At 35.1% G+C, this 23,629-nt stretch overlaps 1 protein-coding gene across 4 annotated transcripts in view; it reads left to right on the top strand.

The window, feature by feature from the left end:
- MAP3K5 (mitogen-activated protein kinase kinase kinase 5) overlaps positions 1–23,629 on the top strand; it is a 314,935-nt gene that overhangs the window by 166,498 nt on the left and 124,808 nt on the right. For all 4 annotated transcript variants that reach the window (XM_007484616.3, XM_001380729.5, XM_056818868.1 and 1 more), the window contains exons 8-10: positions 12,637–12,749; positions 16,181–16,340; positions 18,797–18,950. In XM_007484616.3, coding sequence (XP_007484678.2) covers positions 12,637–12,749; positions 16,181–16,340; positions 18,797–18,950 — 427 coding nt within the window. The remainder of the gene's footprint in view (positions 1–12,636; positions 12,750–16,180; positions 16,341–18,796; positions 18,951–23,629) is intronic.

Raw genomic sequence — 23,629 nt, 5'->3', positions numbered from 1 at the left:
GCTATTTGTCTTTCTAAGTAATTGCTGTTATTTTAAAATTGTTTTCCTGGTTCTATCGACTTAACTCTGCCAGATCATATCAGTCTTTACAGCTTTCCCTTAACTTATTCCCTTCTACAATTTCTTTTTTAATTACCATTTTAAATGTATAAAATGTAATATATAACATAATAATATAATATATATCATTTGTCATAAGCATGTAATAAATTATAAATAAATTTATCCAAGAGAAACAAATTCTCACATTTGCCATTTCCAAAATTCTATTTTCCATTCTTTCTCCCCCCGCCATTTCACTCTTCCTTCTCTCATTTCTTAAAAAACAATAGTATTCTGTCATATTCAAATATCATAACTTGTTCAGCCATTCCTCATTAGATGGGCACTTTTTCAGGTTCTTATTCTTTGCCATGGCATAAAAGAGCTACTATAAATATATGTGTACATATGAGTCTTTTGCCTATTTCCTTTGCTATCCTTAGGGTATAGATCTAGTTGTGGTATCACAGGGTCAAAGGATATATACAGTTTAATAACTTTGGGGGTATAATTATATATTGCTTTCCATATACCTATTTCCCACATTTTTTTCAGCATTTTTCATTTTCCTTTTTTGTCAACTTCGTAGATATAATAGATGGGAGATGAACCCTTTACCTTGCCTTTCTCTAATAATTAGTGATTTGGGGAATTTTTTCATGTAGTTATTGAAAATTTTAATAGTTTCCTCTGAAAATTGCTGACTCAACTTTTGATGCTTCAGTTACAGATTGGTACTTATAAATTTTAATCTGTTTCCAATATGTTACTTTCTACTCAATTATTTTGTATATTTGTAGTTATTTCCACCATATTTTGTGTGTGTGTGCTTTTTGTCTCCTCCATTAGAATATAAATTCCTTGTGAGTAGGGATTGTTTCATTCTTTGTATCCTAAGCATGATGCCTGGCACATTTAACATGCTTTTATGTATTTTTTATTGTTAGAGTATCTTCATATCTGCACTAATCAACTATTCATTTTGGGGTGAGAGCCTTGGGCCAGACTGAATTCTTTAAGATGAGAGCAAATCAGTTATAAGTATGAAGAATAAAGTCCAGACTTCTTACCTGACATTCAAGGCTATTGAAAGAGTCCTGATGCTTTGTTTTGTTTTGTTTTTTAACACAAAATGATTGCTATTCAAGAATAAGAATTCCAGTTGTATATTTTACTTTGAATACCTGTTTACTTGCCTCTGGATCAGTCAGCAATTTGAATTTCATGTTCTTCTTATAAGTTTGGATTATTTTATGAATGGTGATTTCACAAATGTCCCTAATGTGATAAAGTTCCATAAAATCCTAATTTAATTACTTGTATGAATAAGTTTCATGGCCAATATATGGAAGAACTCTAGATCATTAGAATGTGTTTTATTTACTCAAGTGTTTCTTTTCTTTTAGATAGGTTCTAGATGGTATTTTACTAGAATCATTCATTTCTGTAGTGGGCCCTTTCTGGTTTGATTTAACTTCTAAATACAGAAGCAATGATAGTTTGTCAGTCAATAAGCTATTAAGGCTTCTTTGTGTACTATGCAACCAAGAATTTATTTTTGATCTTAAAACTAATTTTGTTAGGGAAATCAAGTGATAAGTGTTTGGAAGCAAGTACTAAGACTTAAAATCTTTTGCTTTGAAATATTGATAGAAAAAAATATATATATATATACATATATATATAAAACACATGTACATATGTACCAATGTCTGTAGGCAAGAAATGATTTATCTTTTAAAAGCAAAATTTGCATCAAAGAATTAATACTTTAACCTTACATAGAAGAATTAGTGGAAAGATATTTTACACATTGTTTTGATGGTTGAAACACCATTCTTTTCTCCAGATAGTGAATTTATTCTTTTCTTAAAATGTAGAAAAAACTCAATATATTTATGAATTCTTCCTTAACTTTACCTTCTTCCAGACATTCTGTTATTCTGCATGGGTATGTGGTTTGTGCAATATATAACTTTGTTTATTTTTATTTATTCTTATATCTTTTTATATTTGTTTAACATCTGTTAAACTAAATTGTAAAATTCCTGAAGTCCAATGGATCACACATTTTATTTCTCTTCTGTCTTCTTATAGTTTTTATGTATAAAACACTATACTAGGCATTTACTAAGTGTGTAGAATGGTCCCCTTAAGTCCTGTCTCATGATTGTATGGATGTGGTTCGAGAGTTCTTAATGTCAAGGGCACACTGTACTATATGCTGTAGGAGGTTCTGTCTTGCTGGAAGGCTTTAAGTATGGTTTTAGCAATCATGTCTGAGTATGGATAGACACATCACTACTTAGTGGCCATGACCCTAGTTATTTGACTATGGTAAAATGTTCACTCCAGAGGCTCCATTTTTGAGCATCGGTCCATCATTGCCTTCCTGTTTATATATCTCACTTTCTCAGATTTGGCTACTATGACTCTCCTACCTTTTCACCCTGGAACTTCCCTTAGTTCTGAAGTCTTACTTTGGAACATCCCTCTCCCATTCCCATTGGTCCTCGTCTCCCAGTGGTAAATTCTTTCCAGGGTAAATAAACAATTTTTTTGGTAACGATTTTTAGGTCACCATGTCCAGAGCCAACTGATTCTTTTCTCAAAGAAAGTATTCATGATGCATAAGCATGAGGTGTCTGTATATTCTATGTCTTTGGTCATTCTCATTCTTTACTTCCTTAATTTATATTATTAACATTTTGGGGCCATCTTTTCATTGAGGTTACCACAGAGCAAAGTAGATACTGATTTAATTTCCATATTCTTTAAGCTTATTTCTCCAATGTCATACTGAGGATAATATGTATAATGATGAAACTGAAAGGAAAAAATTTTTAAAAGATGGAAAGAATCTGTAAAGAATTTTTATAACAATCTCTTTTTAAAATCAAAGACAGTAGAATGGCCATATTTATATTCTAATGTCACAGTCCTTGAGGGGATAGAAATGACATTGGAGAAATCAGATATAGGAAAAGCAGCTATAGTACATCAAATATCAAATACATAGTGGAGATCTGTGCTGGAGGCAATAGTTTGAGGTATTATTTAGCAAAATAAATTTAGAAGATGAAAAAACTAAAAATAAGCAAAATATCTTGGATCTTATTATCCTTTCACTCCCCCACAAAGGTAACCAATAAAACATTAACAAGTATCACCTAACGGGCTTATGGAGATCCCTGCAATATTTTTATGAGATTAATCTATATACTTTGAGGGTTTCCTTCTCTTTAAGATATTAGAATGCAAAAAGATTTACAAGTGATAGTCCATCTTAGATCATATTGTTACCATCACAGAGTTTACCAAAAGATAGGAATATAAGATCCTATAATGCTAATTACATATTGACTATTAAAAGGCATTTGATTCACCAAAACAAAATGTTATCTTTTAATAATGTCCTCCAACAAAGTATAGACCATGGAAATGTCAAAATAACATAATATTCCTTGAAATACATAAGAAATAACCTTGTTTGATGAACCTCTGACTGAATAACAAAGAAGGCATTTTTTAAAAAAAGGAAGCATATACTTAGCAAATATATTCACCATTGGAAAGATTTAGGACAGAATCCGAGCTGAAAGACAAATTCCATAGGCCTCCAGTCATTATTCCTTTTTTCTGAGACATTGTATAGATTGCACCAAGTTCTGGAACTTGAAGAGCCTCCAGAATGGGTCCATGATAACTCAAAAGAGTTTGGCTTAACTCTCCCTAGAAGAAAAACTAAGAATATGAAAATTTTTTAATTGTCTTAACTAACATGCAATTATTCTGACATCCTGTAAAACTCATCCATCATTATATGTCAAAGAAAGCCACTTCAAATGAATATTTAGCAAGTCTCAGAATTGAACAGGAGAAAGAGCTGCCTGGACGACTTTTGGGAAATCCCAATATTCTCTTAATGGACCCAAGTTTCTTCTTGAAACAGTGGCCTCTCTGCTTAACTGCAGTATCTTTCTAGTGTTTTAGTTTATGGTTCCAAATCATTAAATATTCTATTATTTGCAGAATTTTAGTTGAGAATTATTTAGTGAGAGAAGGAGTGGTGTGTGGGAGATATAAGCAATATGTAACACACTACAAACAAGGATTTAAGTGGGGGAAATGGTAGGAAGGAAAACATAAAAGAAATGTACAAGAATTAATGAAAAAGGAATTAAGAAGATGGTTCAGTAACATTGTAATAGCAAAGGATTATCTATGGATAGTTTACATGTTTCATTTGTATCCTTGTGATATTAAGAAAAATCAAATAATACCTCTAGGACATCTCTAGTAAACTTATGGAATGACACTGATGAGAGCCACACAGGATGGGCAGGCATGGATGGATTTCAGCCATCAACATTGGAGGAAAGCCCATGCTGCTGAGATCACAGATTCTTTTGGATTATTAGAGTTGATTAACTCATTGAAAGATTTTCTTTCAGAGAAGCAAGATATTATCAATATATTTCATGAACTCAGGCCTTTTTTAATTTAATCTTTTCTTTTTGTTTTTTTTGTTTGTTACATTAAAATATGCAGTTAACTCCTTCCCTTCCCTCCCCATTAAAGAAGGCATCATTTAACAAAAATATGAATGTATATATAAAATTGTATCTTACTTATTTCTCTTTATTAGTTCTTTCTCTGGAGGTGGACATACACAAACCATTCTTCAAACAATATTTCTGTTGCTATATATAATGTTTTCTTGGTTCTGCTTATTTCACTCTTCATTATGTCATGCAAATCTTTCCTTGTTTTTCCAAAATTAACCTGTACTTTATTTCTTACAGCACAATTGAATTTCATTATAAGCATATGCCACAACTTGTTTAGCCATGCCACTTCTTTTTAGACTATAGATTCATTTGCTCCTTCACTTGTTTCTTATATCTTCCACATTCCTTTAGTTTTCTCTAACTCTAAAGAAACTACCATATAATAAGGAAAAAATGCTAAAGACGATTTTCAGCACACATCATGGTTTGTTGTTAGCCACAGCCTTTGACTACAAGAATACAGTTTGTGGTTATGAGAGATGAAGAGGGATTTAATTATTTTCATGATATACATTGATCTCATCTTTTTAATAATGCTCTATGTGCTATTCTGGTATCCAGAAATAATTCATCTTCCTCAACAAATAACTTGCTTTCAAGAAACAAATTACATAACAGAGGGAATAGTCCATGGCTTTTGACTGTGTTTTTTGAATTAAGTGGATTATAAATCCTAAAGAAGTACGGAGAGTACAAAGCATGGATAATAAGGCAAGCTAAATATCTTAACACAAAGAAGCAAATTGGATGTCACAGGAATCACTTAGACTTGATACGATGAAACCTGTGACTGGAATGTGTTTATGAAAGGATATACTTTATTCTGAAGAAATCAAATAGAAAAAGGAAGGATGGGTAGGATGGGATTATCTCTTAAGAATATATATTCATACTTGTCAACTCCTGGAGTGGGGCGGGAAGAGGAGAGGGAGACAACATGAATTATATAACCTTGGAAAACTTATGAGTAAATTTGTTACTGGAATAAAATAAAGAAAAAATATTTTAAGAATGTATATTCATATGCAGATTAAAGTATACTTAATTTCCTTTTTCTTTTTGGTCTGTTTTCTTTTACAACATGGTTAATATAGAAATAGTTTTCACATGACTGCTATATATAACTTATATCAAGTTGTCTTCTCAAGGAGAGGGAACAGGAGGAAGGGAGGAAAGGAGGGAATGTGCAACTCAAAATTTTAGAGAACAAATGTTAAAAATAACTTTTATGTGTAACTGATAAAAAAATGGGAATATATATTTATGGGAAGGAATCCAGGAAAGGGAAATGGTATGAATGAAGATTAGCAGTAGGCAGACTCAGAAGTGATACTATCATTAGAGTTTAATAAGACCACCTAGTAAACAGACAGCCAAACAGATAAGAATGCAAGCATAGTACAGTATTCATAGATATTTGCTGACCTCTCTCCCAGAACAGAGTAGTTAATAATGTATTGCCTTGTCACAATGTTAATTTTATCCTTTTAAATTTTTTAAATTTTTAAATTTTATTTATTTTACTTTTAGAATAGTTTTCCATGGTTACATGATTTGCATTCTCTCCTTCCCCTCTACCCTCCCCCCTCCCAAAGCTGACAAGTAGTTCCACTGGATAATATATTTATTATCACTTAAAACCCATTTCCATATTTTTCACTTAATTGTATCCTTTAAAAGGAAGAAAGAACAAACACTTGAACTTCTATTCTCAACCTGACTCTAACCAAAGAGGACCTAGTGAAGTTTATGTGATGAGAACCTTTAGAGAAAACGAACGTTTCACCTCAGAATTTGTACTATGGGGGAGGAAAACTTGGCATGGATTTGAGATGTACCTAGAATTTAGGCAAGCTGGTTTCCAAAGGTTCAAAGGAAGGATGAGAGTAGGATTCTATCTATCTAAAGTTCTAGAAAATTCCTTTCTAGCCCCAAGCCATGGCCTCTGCCACTCTAGCTGTTTCCCCTCCTACCAGAACTTGGTATCTCTTCTTTGGGACTTTTTACCTTATCTTGTGGGGAGCCAGGCCACCATATTACTTCCTAACCGACACCAAACCATAATCCTTCCCAATTGCTCTCTTTATATATGGTGTCTTTATCTATGTAAATGTAAGGATCTTAAGTGAAGGAACTGACTTTCTTTCCTTGAATTTTTTATTCCCATTGCTTAACACAATGACTGCCACATAGTAAGCACTTACAGATGCTTTTTCTTTCATTCATTCAGCCATGTTAGCTTAATAGAGATGAGATAGGAAGTTATAAAGAATGACACTTTGAAGCACAAAGAAATAATTCTGAAGACTAGGGCAGGAGTATATGCAAATTCTCTAAAGTAGGGGCATTTAACCCAAGATTCCTGAACTGAAAAAAATTCATGATCATTTCAACATAATTGGCTTCTTTCATATTTCTATATGTTTTGTCTTAGACATTTAAAATTCCAAGAAGGAATCCGTGACTTTTACAACACAATCAGAGGAATTCATGATGCAAAAAATGTTACCCCTGGTCTAGAAAGATCTCTCTGAGATATGAGAAACTTGTTGACAAACTTCGATTTTTAAAAACACATGTAGATAGGATGAGAGCAGGACTGAGTTAAGGAGCATTAAAATAGAAATGGAGCCATTTTTACTGAGTGTCATGTGAGCAGACCGGAATCCAGAAAGTGAAGAAAGACCCAAATCCTGGTTTTTAACACTACATTGGGGTAAAGAAGCAATAACACCCCCTCCATCTAAACAACAACAACAACAAAGACTTAAAAAAAGAATTCAGAGCTGCTCAATACTTGTTTAGCTTGTTTTCTCTGCCAAGTAGATTACTCTTTAAGCTAGAAAGACTGGAGCAAAAATGGCTAATAGGGAGTTAGTAACCCCATTTAAATGCAAAGATAATAAAAGGGCACCTAGAGGGCAGCTAGGTGGTTCAGTGACTCAGTGAATTGAAAGCCAAGCCTAGAGACAGGAGGTCCTGGGTTCAAATGTGGCCTCAACTTCCTAGCTGTGAGTCCCTAGGTAAGTCACTTAAACCCTCATTGCTTAGCCCTTACCACTCTTCTGCCTTGGAACCAATACACAGTATTGCTACTAAGATGGCACATATGCATTCTTTTTAAAAATCTAAAAATTAAATTAAAAAAGCACCTAGCTGCCTTTGATTCATGAGGATATCAGTCACAAGTAAACCATATTACAGGATACTGAAAGAATAGGCAGATGGAATTTTTGAGCCACCTTCTTGGGTCTTGAAAATATTATGGAGACCAAAAGAAGTTGTGGTAAAAGTGGTGAAAGGGACCATGTCCCAATTTCAAAGTAAGAGAGTGGAATATATGAACTGGGAACCGATGAGCTTAACTTTTATTCTTAGAAAAATTCTAGATATATGGATAGAAAAAATGGACTATTCTCATCTAGAAAAAGAAATACTCACAAAGAGCCTTTCACTTCCTCAAGGATTCTGGTTGTGCTAAACTGATCTAATTTCCTTTTCTTGACAGGGTTGCTAGACTGGTATTTCAAGGAAATACTCAAGATATAGTTTACTTTTATTATGGCAAACCAATCAGTGCTACTCTTGTGAACAAGGAGAGATGTAGTCTAGACAACAGTGGAACCCAAAATGATCAAATGACCAGACCTAAAGGGCCAATTATGTTTATTATGATTATAATACATATAATATGATAATATTAATGACCCAAAGTCATTAAGAGTATCATATTCATTTGGAAGGATATCTCCTGTGAAGTTCCTAGGGATCTGAGGTTAATCTTTTATCACAGACTCAGAGAAAGGCATAGAAAGCCTTGTCAGATTTTCAGATGACATATAGATTAGAGGAATAGTTAAGATATTAGGTGACAGAAATGAGATTCTAAAAAGATTTAAACAGACTAGAACATTAGGCACAAAAAAAGATTAAATTTAGAGGCATCAATGTGAATTATTATGCTTGGGTTCAAAAGATCAAGTTCACAAGTACAAAAAGGATGAGATTTGGCTAGACAGGACTTCTGAAAAAATAACTTGAGAATTAAGCACAAAATGATTCCACACTGATGTGACAGTCACAAAAGCAAGTGCTCTCTGAGGATGCTTTGGAAGAGGAAGAGTGGCTAGATCTGGGAGGTCAATCATATCTCTATACTCTGACCTGGTCAGATCATGTCTTTAATAATGTGTCACAGTTTATGAAATTCAGCCATCAAGCATACAGAGGAAACCTTTCAAGGTGATGAAAGCACTTGAGATCACACTATGTAAGAATCAGTTGGAGGAACCAATGATTTTTAAGCAAGAAAAGAGATGACTTAGAGGAAGTAAGGAATGGCAGCTGTTTTCAGACACATTTCCTGCATGCAAGGTTATAATTACAAGTAAAATGGTATAGTAGACAGAATACTGGGCCTGGAGTCAGGAAAACTAATCTTTTTGCCTTCAAATCTGGCCTCAAACACTAGCTGGGTGGCCCTAGGTAAATTCACTTAATCCTCAGCCTCAGTTTCTTTATCTATGAAATAAACTAGAAAATGACAAACCATTCTAATACCTTTGCTAAGAAGATCCCAAAAGGGTTACAAAGAGTTGGACACTACTTAAAACAACTAAACAACACAATTTAGAAACATAGTAAAAGAGGGGTAAAAGCAAAGGAAGGGAAGAGTACTTCCAGAGAGAGGAGGATGCTGGAGGATGGGGAGGCCAGTGATCCAACATGATTTTTCATTGAAGAGGTGATAGGTGAACTGATCTTTGAAAAATATATACAAATTTGTTGGGATCATTTTCCAGATTATCAGAGGAAACTATTGAAATATAAAAGTATGAAGTGTGTTAAGGGAATGACAGCAATATATATTCATGACAAGCAATAGAGAGGGACTAGCAGAAGAAAGATGACTATAGAAATCCAAACAAGAAGTAATGAAACCTAAACTAAGGTGGTAGTAATGCTGGTAGTAATCGAGAAGGGAAGATAGATGTGAAAGAGATTGTGGAAACAGAATCACCAGGATTTAAAAACCTGGATAAAAGTTGGGGGAGGTAAGAAATTCAAATCAAATAATTAATTTTAAAAATCAACAAAATATAGATGGCTACTTTATGTAAGGAGCTATTCTAAGAACTAGTGAAACAAAGACAAAAATGATTTCATCTCTGTCCTAAAAGAGTTTTTGTTGTGTGCAATGAACCTAAGGTTTCAAGTTTGGGTTACAAAAGATGCTGGTCACAGACAGAGAAGTTGAAGAGAAAAATGTTGTCCCAAGAATGGTGAATCTGACTTTAGAAACATTATGTATGAGGTGGTTGATGGACACCCAGGTGAAGACCTCTACTGAACAATTGGAAATGTGTGTCTTGGGAGTGAGGTTGAATTAGAGAGGAATGTGGGAGGCCATCTTCAAAGAAGTGATAGCTGAAGTCAAAAAGAGATAAAGAAGAGAAAGAGAGAGAGAGAGAAGATAAGAAGACGCACCAGAAACAGAACCTTGGGGAATGCCTGAATTCAGAACATGAGGAAGAGGAAGGAAGGAGGAAGAAGAAGAAAAAGGAGAAGGAGAAGAAGAGGAGGAGGAAGAGGAGGAGGTAGAGGAGGAGGAGGAGGTAGAGGAGGAGGAGGAGGAGGAGGAGGAGGAGGTAGAGGAGGAGGAGGAGGTAGAAAATAGGGCAGCACAATGGTTGGAGTATCAGGCCTGGAGTTGGGAAGAACTGCATTCAAATATGGCCTTGGATACTTACTAGTATCCTAGGCGAGTCATTTAATCCTGTTTGCCACAGTTTCCTCATCTGTAAAATGAAATGGAGAAGGAAGTGGCACACCATTCCAATATTTTTGCCAAGAAAAATGCAAATGAGGGTCACCAAAACCTGGCCATGACTGAAACTGAATAACAACCACAAGAAAAGGAGTGCCCAGAGTGTAGAATTCAAAGGAAACTCCAGAAAGGAGGAAAGTTATTAAATTATTAATCAACAGGCATTTACAAAATGTTGACTACAGCTTATGCCAGGCAGGGTTCAAATTTTATCTCTCCTTACCACATAGGTAATCTCAGACAAGTCACTAAAATTCTCTGGACCTCAGTTTCCTCATCTGTAAAATGGAAGAGTTGGGTTCAATTATCTCCAGAATCTCTTGTAATTCCATATCTAATGAATGATGTGCAAATATTCTCAGTCCCTCATTTCAACTTTAGATCTAAATGGTGAACATCTTTTCCCCCTGGATTGAGGACTTTCCCAATTGGTTATCTAGTATATTCCAAAAAGGCTATGAAAGGTTTTACAAATCACATTTCCCCTGGTAGGAGTGTCTTTGGTTACCATCTACTCCCAGGTTACATAGTTCCATTTTTCAGTCATGTAAAAGATCTGTACTTTGTAGAGGGAAAAAAATGGTTTTTAATGACTATAATAAAGGGACAGCTAAATGTCATAAATTATTTTCCCAATGCGAGGGCACATAATTATAGGAATCAGCTAGTTAAGATTAATGCTTATTTGGTTTTTGCTTTCATTCAGAGGTTTGTTCTAGTTTTCAAAATGTTACCTTTAGAAAGAACATGATCTTCAACATTCATCGTTGAATAATGATAGCTCAAAATTATAAGATGCCATACAGTTATAAAGTCCTGATCCTTAAACTTATTCTCTGAGGCAGATGGTGCAAGTCTAGTTCCCATTTTACAAATGTGGAAACTGAGGCTTAGTGAATTTTAAAATTTTTCTGAGTTCCAGTTTGAACCAGTGTCCTAATTCCACATCAAAAGCCATTTCCATAGTACTGTCTCAGGTCAAATTTTTTATCATTCCTACCTTTTCTGTTTTCTATTTAAGTTTTAAAATTTTTAACATCTTTGAAGAAGTCCTTTTCCCTACCTTTAAGTTTCTTAGTATCCTTAAAATAACAGATTACAAGCAAACCTCCTTGTACTTAATTGCCTTTTCTGTATTTAAGTTGTTCAGTTCAGACTTTTGTTCAGTGGTGTCCAACTCTTTGTGACTCCATAGACCATATGTCCTTGCGGTTTTCTTGGGAAAGATACTGGAGTGGTTTGTCATTTCTTTCACAGTGGATTAAGGCAAACAGAAACAAAGTGACTTAGACAGAATCACACAATTAAGTAAATGTTGGAAGCTGAATTTGAACTCTGGTCTTCTAACTCCAGAACTCTATCACCTGAACCATATAACTGCTCTTCTGTTTTTAAAGTAGACCTTTAAAAAAATGAACTTTTGTGTTTCTCCATTTGAGTGCCTGAAAATCAGCCTATAGTCAAATTAATTTTCTCTTTCCCAGAACTCTTCAATGAAATGCAATTGAATGATGACACTGTTACCTAAATAATGATGTAGCTTATGAAGAAACTGTCTAAAAACCGACATTGAAAGGTGTCATCAGGAAAACACAGCAGATGTGTTGTTCTCATTCTGGGGCTTGTGCATAATTCTCAACCTTTGCCAGAATGACATATGATGTGGGGCTGCTATTTCCTTTCCATGAATATTCACAGAAAGGGTTCATTTCAGGCTGATTGTCTTTGAATCCAAATTACTATGCACAGCCACAATCTCTGTTTTCTAATTTCCATCATTTGTGGATTGTATATTCTCATTTTTCATTTTTTTTTGTACAACTGCTACAAAACTGAATGTCAGATCCCAGGAAATGAGATATTTCTTTTAGATTCTCCCTTTCCCCCTCAATTTTTGTTGGTAGAGGCCGTGTTTTCTGATTTTTTTTTTGGTTGTTTAATGCCCAGATCTTTGATATTGTACAGGGTCTCCTTTTTAAGACCCCCATGATAAAATACTTAGAAGTGGTATGTTGTGGCTGAAATGAAACAGAAGGGGTTATTTAAACCGTCAGATGCTGAACTGGACCTGGGACTCTGGGGTGAAAGCCAGTGGAATTTTTTTACTTGCTTGAGCATTATAGTAATGCAAACAGACGCTAAGCACACCCCGGATTTCATGATTTAGAAAGTAAACTTGTGTGTTTATTTTCATAGGTTCAAAAAGGCATTTGAGTCTGAGCCAACACTACAGTCAGGAATTAATTATGCTGTTCTACTTCTGGCTGCTGGACACCAGTTCGAATCTTCATTTGAGCTACGGAAAGTTGGTAATTACACTCCTTTGTCATTCTGCATGAAAATCAATAAAGAGAAGCCTCACCTAACATTTATATAGATTTAGTTACTCTTTATTGCTTTACAAGTAAATTGAGAAAGGAAAGCCTCACCTAGACAGTATTTATTTGATGATTTAAGGTTCACAAAGTGCTTTATATATGTTATCTCCTTTAGTCCTCACTACAAGTCAGTTTATTATTATATCCCCATTTTATACTTGAGGAAAGCAATATTGAAATTGAAAAAGTGCAGTGCCTTTCCCAGGGTTCCACGGGGTCTAAGGAAGGATTTGAACTCGGATCTTTCTGATATAAAGTCTGACAAAAAGCCTTCTATTCACTGTATCAGCCTAGCTGCCTTGTATTACTCAGATATAATGGGGGGAAATTATGGACAGATGCACCTTATGCCTAACTATTAGATGTTTTCAAATTCATTTGATTCTTTAGCTGATTTTTAATTTGGAAAAAGGAGTGAGGATCCCTTTGACTAGTGATTCATCCTTTCATTCTAGAGACCAATATTTGGTTCTCCCAGTGCATAATACTAGGATGTTGTCTATTATCTAAGATATTAGTTACATTTGTGTAGTTACAATGAAATCATTGTCAACCAATTTTTGTCATCTTAAGTTTTAAACACCACTTTTCTCATGAGTGTTACAGCTTCTAGAGAAACTATTCTTATAAAAGTATAAATATATTACAAAAGTATACATTATTATAAAAGTATAAATAAACAGGTGGCTCAGTGGGTGGAGAGCCAGGCCTAGAGACAAGAAGATCTGGACTCAAATCTGACTTCAGTCTCTGTGTGACCCTGGGCATGTCACTTAACTCCAATCGCCTACTCCTTACTGCTCTTCTGCCTTGGAAGTAACACTTAATATTGATTCCAAGATGGAAGGTAAATATTTTAAATCAATTAATTAACTAAAATAAAAGTGTAAATATTATGATCCATCTTTCTGAAAAGCAAACCTCCTGACTCCTGGTAAAATTCTAAACTATTTAATTGATTTCTTCTTTGGTTTGAACTAGGGATTACATTTTTTTTTATACCTCTCACTTGAAGAAATGAATGTATAGTTAGTTCCAGGTAGTTGCTCTATAAGTGAGGGTTTGCTAATAAACAAGTATTAAAGTTTGGGGGAAAATTCTCAAAGGTAAAATAGGTTTGGTAAATGGTAAGATGCTTTTAAGAAGTTGTCCAGACAATTTGAAAAGATTGGTGAAATATTTGTCATGGCCAGATTGAAAACATTTTCCATAGAATAGGGCATGAATTTCGGTTTTGTTATGAACTTATCAATAGATAAATGAACCACAGAATTACAAAAACACATACTTGGGCTCTACAGAAAGCCAGTAATTGTAGGAAGCATGGCACGTAGGGTTAAAGAAGGGGAGTAAAGTTCAACAGCTGAAAATCAGGCTCTGAATGGTTTTTAATGTCAGACATTCCTTGATATGTAAGTTTATTTTTAAATGGGTCACAAGCACTCAAACCCTTCACAGACAGATCATTATTTCCAATTATACAGGAAGGCAGCTGAATTTCTCTTTGCATGTTTAGTAATAGATGGTGACAATAGGATGTTTGAAAGTAGAGTTACTGCAAATGTGTCATTTACCAACTAAAGATGAATTCTGACACCCTTGATAAATCCAGGCACCATTGTGAAGTTAGAGGCAAATATGTTTTCCTACATCTTTCTAAAGTCAAAAGATAGTTTGATTTTGATTTCTAAGAACTGTACTAATTATGCCTCAGGAGAATTGTGTGTGAAAGCAAAACAAGTTTGATTTAAAATCTCTGCCTTTGAAGGTAGACCTTATTGTTCAGTCATTTCAGTCAAGTCCAATTAGTAGCCCCATTTAGAGTTTTCTTTGCAAATATCCTTAAGTGGTTTGCCATTTCTTTATCCAGATCATTTTACAGATGTGGAAACTGAGGCAAACATGGTGGAGTGACTTACCCAGCTAGTAAGTGTCTGAAACTTCACAGCTGGTAAATGTCAGAACTGAGGTGTTCTGACTCCAGACCCAGCACTCTTATCCACTGTGCCATCTAGCTGCCCTTGAAGGTAGAGACACTGTCCTAAAATATGACCAGGCAATGTAACTGGCATATATAAATAAATATGTCTTCTTATATTTGTACCAGTAAAAATAACAAGTATAATATAAATTTCTGGTCTGAATAAAATTTCATTCATTTGGAACCTGCTAGTTCAGAATTTATATTTCTTTATGCAATGCTGAGCTAAATTTTATACTTGCAAGGTAAGGAAGGACTAAGAAAAAATTCAAGGAACAATGGTATGTCTATGAATCCACAGCCATTTGTTGAGTCCCTACTTTGCATTAGGTCCTGTATCCAGCATTGGAAATACAGAAGGAGGGAAAATATAGTTCCTACCCGCAACACTAGCTCACAGACTAATGGAAAAGACAATATACAGACAACTATGTACAAACAAGGCATATGAGGGGCAGCTAAGTAGCTCAGTGGATTGAGAGGCAAGACTAGAGATTGGAAATCCTGAGTTCAAATCTGGCTTCAGATACTTTCTAGCTGTGTAAACTCTTTTAACCTTAGTTGCTTAGCCCTTACTGTTCTTTGCCTTGAAACCAATATTTGTATCTGCTCTAAGACAGAAGGTAAGGTATTTTTTTTTCAATAAAGACATTTTATTTTACCAATTACATGTAATAACGTTCTAAAAAGGTAAGGGTTTTTTATAGATATTTTGTTTTACTAATTACATGTAATAACAATGTTCATTAAAAAGTAAGGGCTTAATGGATATTATATTTTGCCAATTACATATAATAATAATTTTCTAAAAATGTAACAGTTTTTTAAAAATATAAATGATGTTATCATTGCTGTTCTTATTATAGACAGGATTTGTTAACTCATCCCATGTGGAAGATAGAGAGTAAAACAAACAGTATAAGGTTACATGTGTATTTCAAGAATATGCTTTTTGAGAATTTTACTTTATTGAGGGCTTATGGTATGATGTGACTGTATTTAATGAATATTCTGCTTTGAGTTGCTCAACTACAGTCCTTTTTTTTGCTCAGCCAGAGATTTCTTGGCGTCTCTTTGTTCATCCAGATGAATGATTTATGTGTCTGTAATCACTAAAACTGCTGAGGAGTTGAACTGCCCTGGCTTTCAGGGAATTTCCCTGGAATTCAGACTTGTGACAAAATTAAGGATAATGGGTACATAGCTGGAAGTATATCACTAATTGAAGAATTATCAGGTATTTGCAGGAATTAATATAGAACTGTGTCACTGACTTTTTTTGTTTCTGTTAGAAATCAAAGAGTTAATTATGCTTTAAGAAAGTTGTGTTTTGGTATCAAGTATACATTTGTATTATCTGCATTATTTTTAATTCTCTTAGGAGTGAAACTAAGTAGTCTTCTTGGTAAAAAGGGAAACCTGGAAAAACTCCAGAGCTACTGGGAAGTTGGATTTTTCCTTGGTGCCAGCGTACTAGCCAACGATCACTTGAGAGTGATACAAGCTTCGGAAAAGCTTTTTAAACTGAAGACACCAGCATGGTAATCTTTTTGCTAAGTTGATACTCTTAATATGCAACTATTTTCTTCTACATAAACCATTCAAGGCCATGTGTTACTGTATTCTATTATTTATTGGGCTGACTTGTAGTTGGGTTTGTGTGTATATGTGTGTGTTTAATAGAATAAATGGAAACTCTAGAGAGAACCTATGATGCTTCAGACCTAAGTGACATCATCCTATGCTTAATTAGGTATTTATGTCGCATTTTCAAAACCACTAAGAACAAGTCTGTTAGTCCCAAGCACATTGATGGTATTGATTATAGGAATCTTATATTTGTGAATCTAATGAAATAAACACAAAAATGGACAAAACTCCAATTTATTTCTAGGTCTCCTAAATCAGTCTCAATGGTCTTTTCTCTCAGTACATTCTTTTATTTTTTTCACTCTCAGTTTTGTATTTTCTTTGTTTATTTTTAGTTAGCCTTCTTTACACTGACACATTTTTATATCTTCTTTACTTTAGATTCCCTGACTTCCTAAAGTCTTGACTCAAATCCTACTTCCTACCAGAGCCCTTTCCTGACCTCTCCCCACCCTCACTCACTTACAGAACCCCCCCCACTTCCCACAACTCTAAATGCCTTCCCTTCTCAGATTACCTTCATCTACCCTCTGTCTAGTAAACTGTAAGCTGTTCAAGGGCAGGGACTGTTTTATCTTAATTTGTTTTCCCAGAGTTTAGCAAGGTTCCTGGCACATAGTAGGTGCTTAATGAATATTGGTTGAGTGGATATAGCTTGCAGATGCCTAGTAATTAGGCATTTTCATTTATGACATGTCATTATGTCATTTAGGCAATGTCATTTAGGTATGTAATTTACAATTATATATAATTATATATAAATAAAATATTATAATTATAAAATACATAATTTAATTCATAATTACATGTAATTTATAATTATATGTAATAATGCTAGTTCCTTAATGGCAGGGACAGAATTTCTGTATATCTACCACTTAGCACCAATTAGTGTTTAAATCACACTGTTGGATTAACTGATTATATGTCCTGTGAATATTAGAACTACTTATCTATCCATCTTTTCTTTTTAATGGAATTAAGTTTCTTCATTCATGAAATAATTTTTACAGAATTAGGAGGGCAAAAAGGAATGACAATTATTAGGGAAGGTTACCTTGTCACCCCAAAAATCTGCATTGGGAGCCTCATTCTGAAAACCTACTTGTTTCAGGCATTCCCGCAAGTAGTAGCCACTTAGCTCATCTGAATGAAAGATTTCAGACAGAAGCAGAAAGGTGAGAAAAATAACATCTCTGTTCGAGCACAGATGTTGCTGTTTCTAGGCTGCCTGTGGGGCTCCTGGCAGGCAGAGCATTTTCTCCTAGCAGTTATTTTGGGGTCTCAGGTTCCCATGTTAGGTTTATAAGAACGTCCATGTTCAGCAGGCAGCCCTCGATGGCTGGAATTCTGCTTTGTCTAAAATGAACTGAATTTGAGGACGTTTAAAAGTCCCATGATAATGACTCACATCTCCATGGTGGGTTTCAATTTCATAAAATACTTAGGTTTTCCTTGTGAGACAAGGAGTGCACTATGCAAGTATTATTATTTTTATTTTATAAATGAAAAAACAAAATCTGAACTTTGCTCAAAGCAGGTGGCTTTCCTAGGGCCAGAAAGTCAGTCTCAAAGCCAGATTTCAGTCTTCAAATTCAACATTGTTTTCCATATAACATTGTTTTCCATATACCATATTTGCCATGCATGCTAGTTAAATTATAGTAAGATATAGTAATAGAGGCAGCTAGGGAATAGAGAACTGGAACTCAAATCAGGAAGACCTGAATTCTATCCTGACAGGCACTCATTAGCTTTTTGACCTTGGTCAAGTCATTTAACTGAGTGTCTCAGTTTCCTTAACAAAAAGGAGCTATGAGCTAATTTTTTTTTATGAGCTAATCCATAAGTTACTCAGGTCCTTGCACATCTCCTTTTTCCTTCCTGACTATATATCTGAATAACTCACTATTATTGGGAAAACACTGGAGCCTTTGAAATCAGCAAAAACTAGAATTATAAATAATGCTACATTTATTTGGTATTTATTATGTATACATGTACCATTTTCTCCAATATACCTTAAGGTCTTTGAAAACAAAGACTGGTTCATTTTTGTCTGTGTCCCAAACATCTAGCACAGTTCCTGGAACATACTAGGTTTTTCCCCTTATCTTCAGTCTTAGAATCAATACTGTGTACTGGTGCCAAGGCAGAAGAGCAATAAGGACTAGACAACTGGAGTTAAATGACTCTCCCTGGGGTAACACATCTAGAAAGCATCTGAGGACAGATTCAAACCCAGGAGCTCCCATAGCTGAATATGCACTGAGCCACCTAGCTATCCCCAAACATAATAGGTTTTTAATAGCAATGTTTGAATTGAATTGAATTTTCCAACTTGTAGGTATCTGAAGTCTATTGTAGAGACCATTTTGATATATAAGCATTTTATGAAACTGACTACAGAACCACATGGAGCCAAGCAAGAACTTGTGGATTTTTGGATGGATTTCCTGGTTGAAGCCACAAAGACAGATGTGACAGTAGTTAGGTTTCCGGTAAGTGTGCTTCATGCAACTTGCATTTCGTTTCTAATTTTGTTTATTTCCTTTTTTAAAAATCAACCAAGAACTCATTTTGCTGCAGCCAAATTACTACTGATTTTCCATATTGTGTAATATATATGCATATATGTATACATATCTGCATTTTAACAAACTTTAGTTTGTATTTTATGTTTCTTGACATTTAGATTTGATGAATAGAAAGAATCTTAAATAAAAAAGCAGTTTTACTTTTTTTTTTAATGTGGCTTCTTCTTTTGGGTTGGGAGAAGAAAGAAATATGCAGAAGTGACCAACATTGAGGGCTTATGATTTACTATAAATTATAATAATGCCAGTCAATATAAATATTAATGCTTGGCTTAACCTGGTTTGTCCATGCCTGGATTTTAGTAGAAACTTTATAAATAATGCTAATGGACTCATAAGGGTTTTTATAAAATGCTCTTGTATCTTGCCATGTTACTGTTGAAGAGGCTTCTTCTAGGAAGTTAGAAATGATAGCAATCTGATCTTTCTCCCCATCTCAGCTAGAGACTCTCCCTACCCCTTCTCTGAAGAGTATTCCATTGGTTGGTCCACTTAGCCAAGCTCAAGCTCCTATCCTGACAAAAGTTCTGGGAATCCTTTAGAAAGCCATGTATCATTGCCATTGCAGAACAATTCAAACCTGATTGCTGACTGTTTAGTATGTGTTCTTTTCATTATATCTCCAAAATGATTCCTTAAAATACATTTAACTCTCAAAGGGACCAACTGTTTTCAGTATTCTATATTCAGGGCCATAGTCAACTCTCTGGGCCCCCCAGAACATAGTTGTTTAAAAAATTCTGATGACTGTACTTGGTTAAGTGAATCCTTGGCATTGGTGTGGTCTCTGTTTATTGTTATCCCAAGTACAGCCTGTAACTCAGCAGGATCTTGAAGTGAAAAACCTTTAAGCTAAAAGGGATTATTGAATTGCCTCTCTTCCCCTAGGGAGGATGCAAACTAGGAAGAGTCCGAGTTTCCCAGAAGTTTAAAACAAAGTGGCACATATCAGTAAAACCTTATTAATTCTGATCAGCTGTCAAGCAGGTCAGTAAGAATTAGTCTGAAAGGCAGTGAGGTAGCTCAATGGATAGAGATCCCAGGCATGAAGACAAAAGGTCCTGGGTTCCAATTGGAACTCAGACACTTCTACCTCTGTGAACCTGGGTAAGTCATTTAACCCCAATTGCCTAGCCCTTGCTGCTCTTCTGCCTTTGGAAAAGCATTTCATTTCAATTCTAAGTCAGAAGGTAAGGGTTTAAAAACGATTAGTCTGAATTATGTTGTTGTTATGTTTTGGTCATTTCAGTTGCATCTGTCTATTTGTGACCCAATTTTTGGGTTTTCTTAGCAAAGATATTAAAATGGTTTGCCTTTCCTTTCTCCAGCTCATTTTGTAGATGAGAAATTGAAGCAGTTAAGTTACTTGCACAGCATTATACAGCTAGTTAGTGCCTAAGGCTAGATTTGAACTCAGGAAGAAGAGTCTTCCCAGTTCTAAGCCCAGGGCTCTATCCACTGTGCCATCGAGCTGCCCTGGATTATGGAATAGGTTGAATTATAGAATATCTTAAGAAATAATTACAAGTTGACCTCTTTCAGCTAAGTACGTACTATAAATCAAACTTCAAAATATTCCACTGGAGAAAGAGAAAGGAAAGAAAAGAGCCCTGAGTAAAGCATAGACATAGACATAGTTGGAATTGGAGAGAAAGGTAAAGAGTTATCTATCACTCAAAAGAGCTGCCCCTCTGGAGCCCTTCTGTACCATGAAATAATATTCATGAAGAATAAACAGAAGCAGAGAACACTATACACAGCAACAACAATGTTGTACGATGATCAACTCTGAAAACTTGGCTCCTCTCAGCTATGCAATGATCTGGGACAATCCTGAAAGACCATTGATAGGGAATGCTGTCCACCTCCAGAGAAAGAACTGTTGGAGACAGATGGATGCAGATCAAAGCATGCTATCTTTCACATTAGTGTCTTTATAGTTTTAGTTGGGGGTTTTGGTTATCTATGAGTGTGCTTTTACAATAATGGCCAATATGGAAGTGCATTTTGCATGATACTAAAAATAAAAATTATTTTTAAATCATTGAAGAAGAAACTATGGGTATAAAATTTCTCAGGAACTTTTTGACCAAGCTAGTACTGTCATAGTATAATCAAAATTGAGAAGGAAGGAGCAAAGCAGTAGGGGAGATAAGAATAACAGTAGGCATTAATAGAGTATTTTATGGGATGCAGCTAGATGGTTCAGTGGATTGAGAGTCGGGTCTAAAGAAAGGAGATTCTGAGTTCAAATATGACCTTAGACACTTCCTAGCTGTGTGGTAAGTCATTTAACTCCCATTGCCTGATTATTACTGCCCTTCTGCCTGGAACCAATACACAGCATTGCTCATAAGACAGGAAGTAAGAGTTAAAAAAAAAGATACTACTTTATGGTGGGGGAGTGAAGGGAATAGAGCACTCATCAAGCTCTTACTGTGTTGGGTCCAGTGCTAAACATGTCATTACATTAAAAAGCAAACAGACCATTCTCTGCCCTTGAAAGGCTTTAAATCCTAATATGGGAAGACAGTCCATAAATGGCAGTAGAGGGAAAGGGGTAGGGAATGGGAAAAGGGGGAAAGGATTGTATAGAAGGGAGTGCCAGGGGAAGCCAGAAGTAGAATCCTTGTTTCTGGTTGGGGAGTAGGGATCATCAGAGAGTGGAATCATTTCAAGGAGAATATATAAAGTGGACAAGTGGCCTGTTTCTGGTGAGATAAGGCAAAAAATTCCCCTTTTAGGCCATGCGAAGACAAGAAGAATGAGCTGATGAGAAAGCAGATATATAGGACTTCGAGATTGTGAAGAAAATCAGAGCCTGAAGTTTGGGAAGGGAAAATTTGGGAGAAGTCAGAGTAAAGAAGGGCCGAAGAAAAAGAGAAGGAATTTGGAAGGCAAGGGAAAGGATACTGAGTTGGATATAAAAGGGCCAAGGAGATGAGAGTTACAGTTCTTAAATTAGGTCTCCAAAGAGAGCTGGGAACAATAACTACAATCAAAAATGACAAAAGGAATTTTGCTTCCAGAAAGGGTGGAGAAGGCGAATTTACAGTGATAAACAATAGAGTGTACCTTGTTTATCCTTATGCCATGACCAAGTAATCAAGCAAGGTTCTCTCTTATAAAAGAAGGTAAAAGACCTCAAAGACTTTCTCTACAATATATTCCTTATAAGAGAGACCAAAGTATTCCTTATTAAATGGGGGAAATTTTTTAATTGTAAAAACAAAGGAGAAAAAGCATCTAGAGGCAAATGTCATCATTCCTCCTGATTGAGGACAGAGACTCCTGAAGAGACAGACAGATTTGGGACATGCACATCTGATTAAGAAGATGATGCCTAACAGTGGAATTTATATATTTAGACCCTTGTTTCCATTATAGGAGTGGCAGGATCCTTTTGAGGGATAGAGTGAGGGATGGAGGACTGTTAAACTGTTCTTGCCTAGTCTTTCAAGTCTCATCATTAGGGCTTTGAATTGGAAAAGAAGTGGGAAAGAGAAAACTTGACTTTGTATATTGAGGGAAAGGGAAAGTTCAATGAAGAGATAGTTTAGCTGCTTGTGACAATAGTAGGTGACAGAGAAAGCAGGGTTGCTTAACTCTTAGTCTGATTTGATTTGAAAAAAAAAAAGTCTTTGGATCAGAAAGAGCAGAAAGAAAATCCCCAATAGGGAGCAGAAACACAGGGTAAGTAGGAACATACTCAAAGACCACCTGATTTTCCTAGAATGACCTCAAAAAGTAATTTAAGAAAAAGGAAAAACCCAGTAGATATTATTACTTAACTCCTATCTTTGATCTTTGAAATATCAAAGAGGATAGGAGAGGTGCCACAGACCTGAAAAAGAGAAAAAACTCTTATTTTTCAAAGAAAATAAAAGAATAGACTGCTAACCCCAGGCCAATGTGCTTGACACTGATTATTGGGAAAATTTGCAGGCATGATCTTAAAGGGGTACTTAGTAAGCATCCCAAGAAAGGAGGTGATGGGTAATAAGGAGCTGCTTTATCAGGAATAGGTCATGTCAGCCTAATCTTAGTTTCTCTTATGACAAGGTTATTAGAATAGCAGAGCAAAGGAATGCTATGGAGAATAACTTACTTAGATGATAGTAAGGCTTTTGACAAAATTTCTAGGGCTTTTATGGAAAACATGGAAAGATGTGAGCTGGATACTAATATAATTAGGTGGATTCAGGATGGATTGAATGACTAGCACCAAAGAATAATAGTGTAATGCCATCTTGAAAAGAGGGCTCCTGTGGAGTATACCAGCAATCTGTGCTTGGCCCTCTGCCAGTTAGAATTTTCATTTTACTTTTATTCTGAACTTAACAAACACCAAAAAATTGTCATTTTCATATTTCATAGCACAGGAGAGGGACTGCACATGAAATTGCAAGTCTTCGTTATATAACTTTGCTTTTCTTTTTTGAATATTTAAAGAGTTCAGCATAGAATTTTAAAAGCTTTCCTGATTATTTCTGATTCTTTGTCTTTCTTTTCTTTATTTTTCCTGGGGTGAAGAGAAAATTATTCCCTGATCTTCCTCCTTCCTTCCTTATTTAAAAAATAAA

Source organism: Monodelphis domestica, chromosome 2 (assembly GCF_027887165.1).
Source record: "Monodelphis domestica isolate mMonDom1 chromosome 2, mMonDom1.pri, whole genome shotgun sequence".
Taxonomy (NCBI): Eukaryota; Metazoa; Chordata; class Mammalia; order Didelphimorphia; family Didelphidae; genus Monodelphis; species Monodelphis domestica.
The sequence above is the reverse complement of the archived record's forward strand: the minus strand, read 5'-3'. Positions and strand labels throughout refer to the sequence as shown.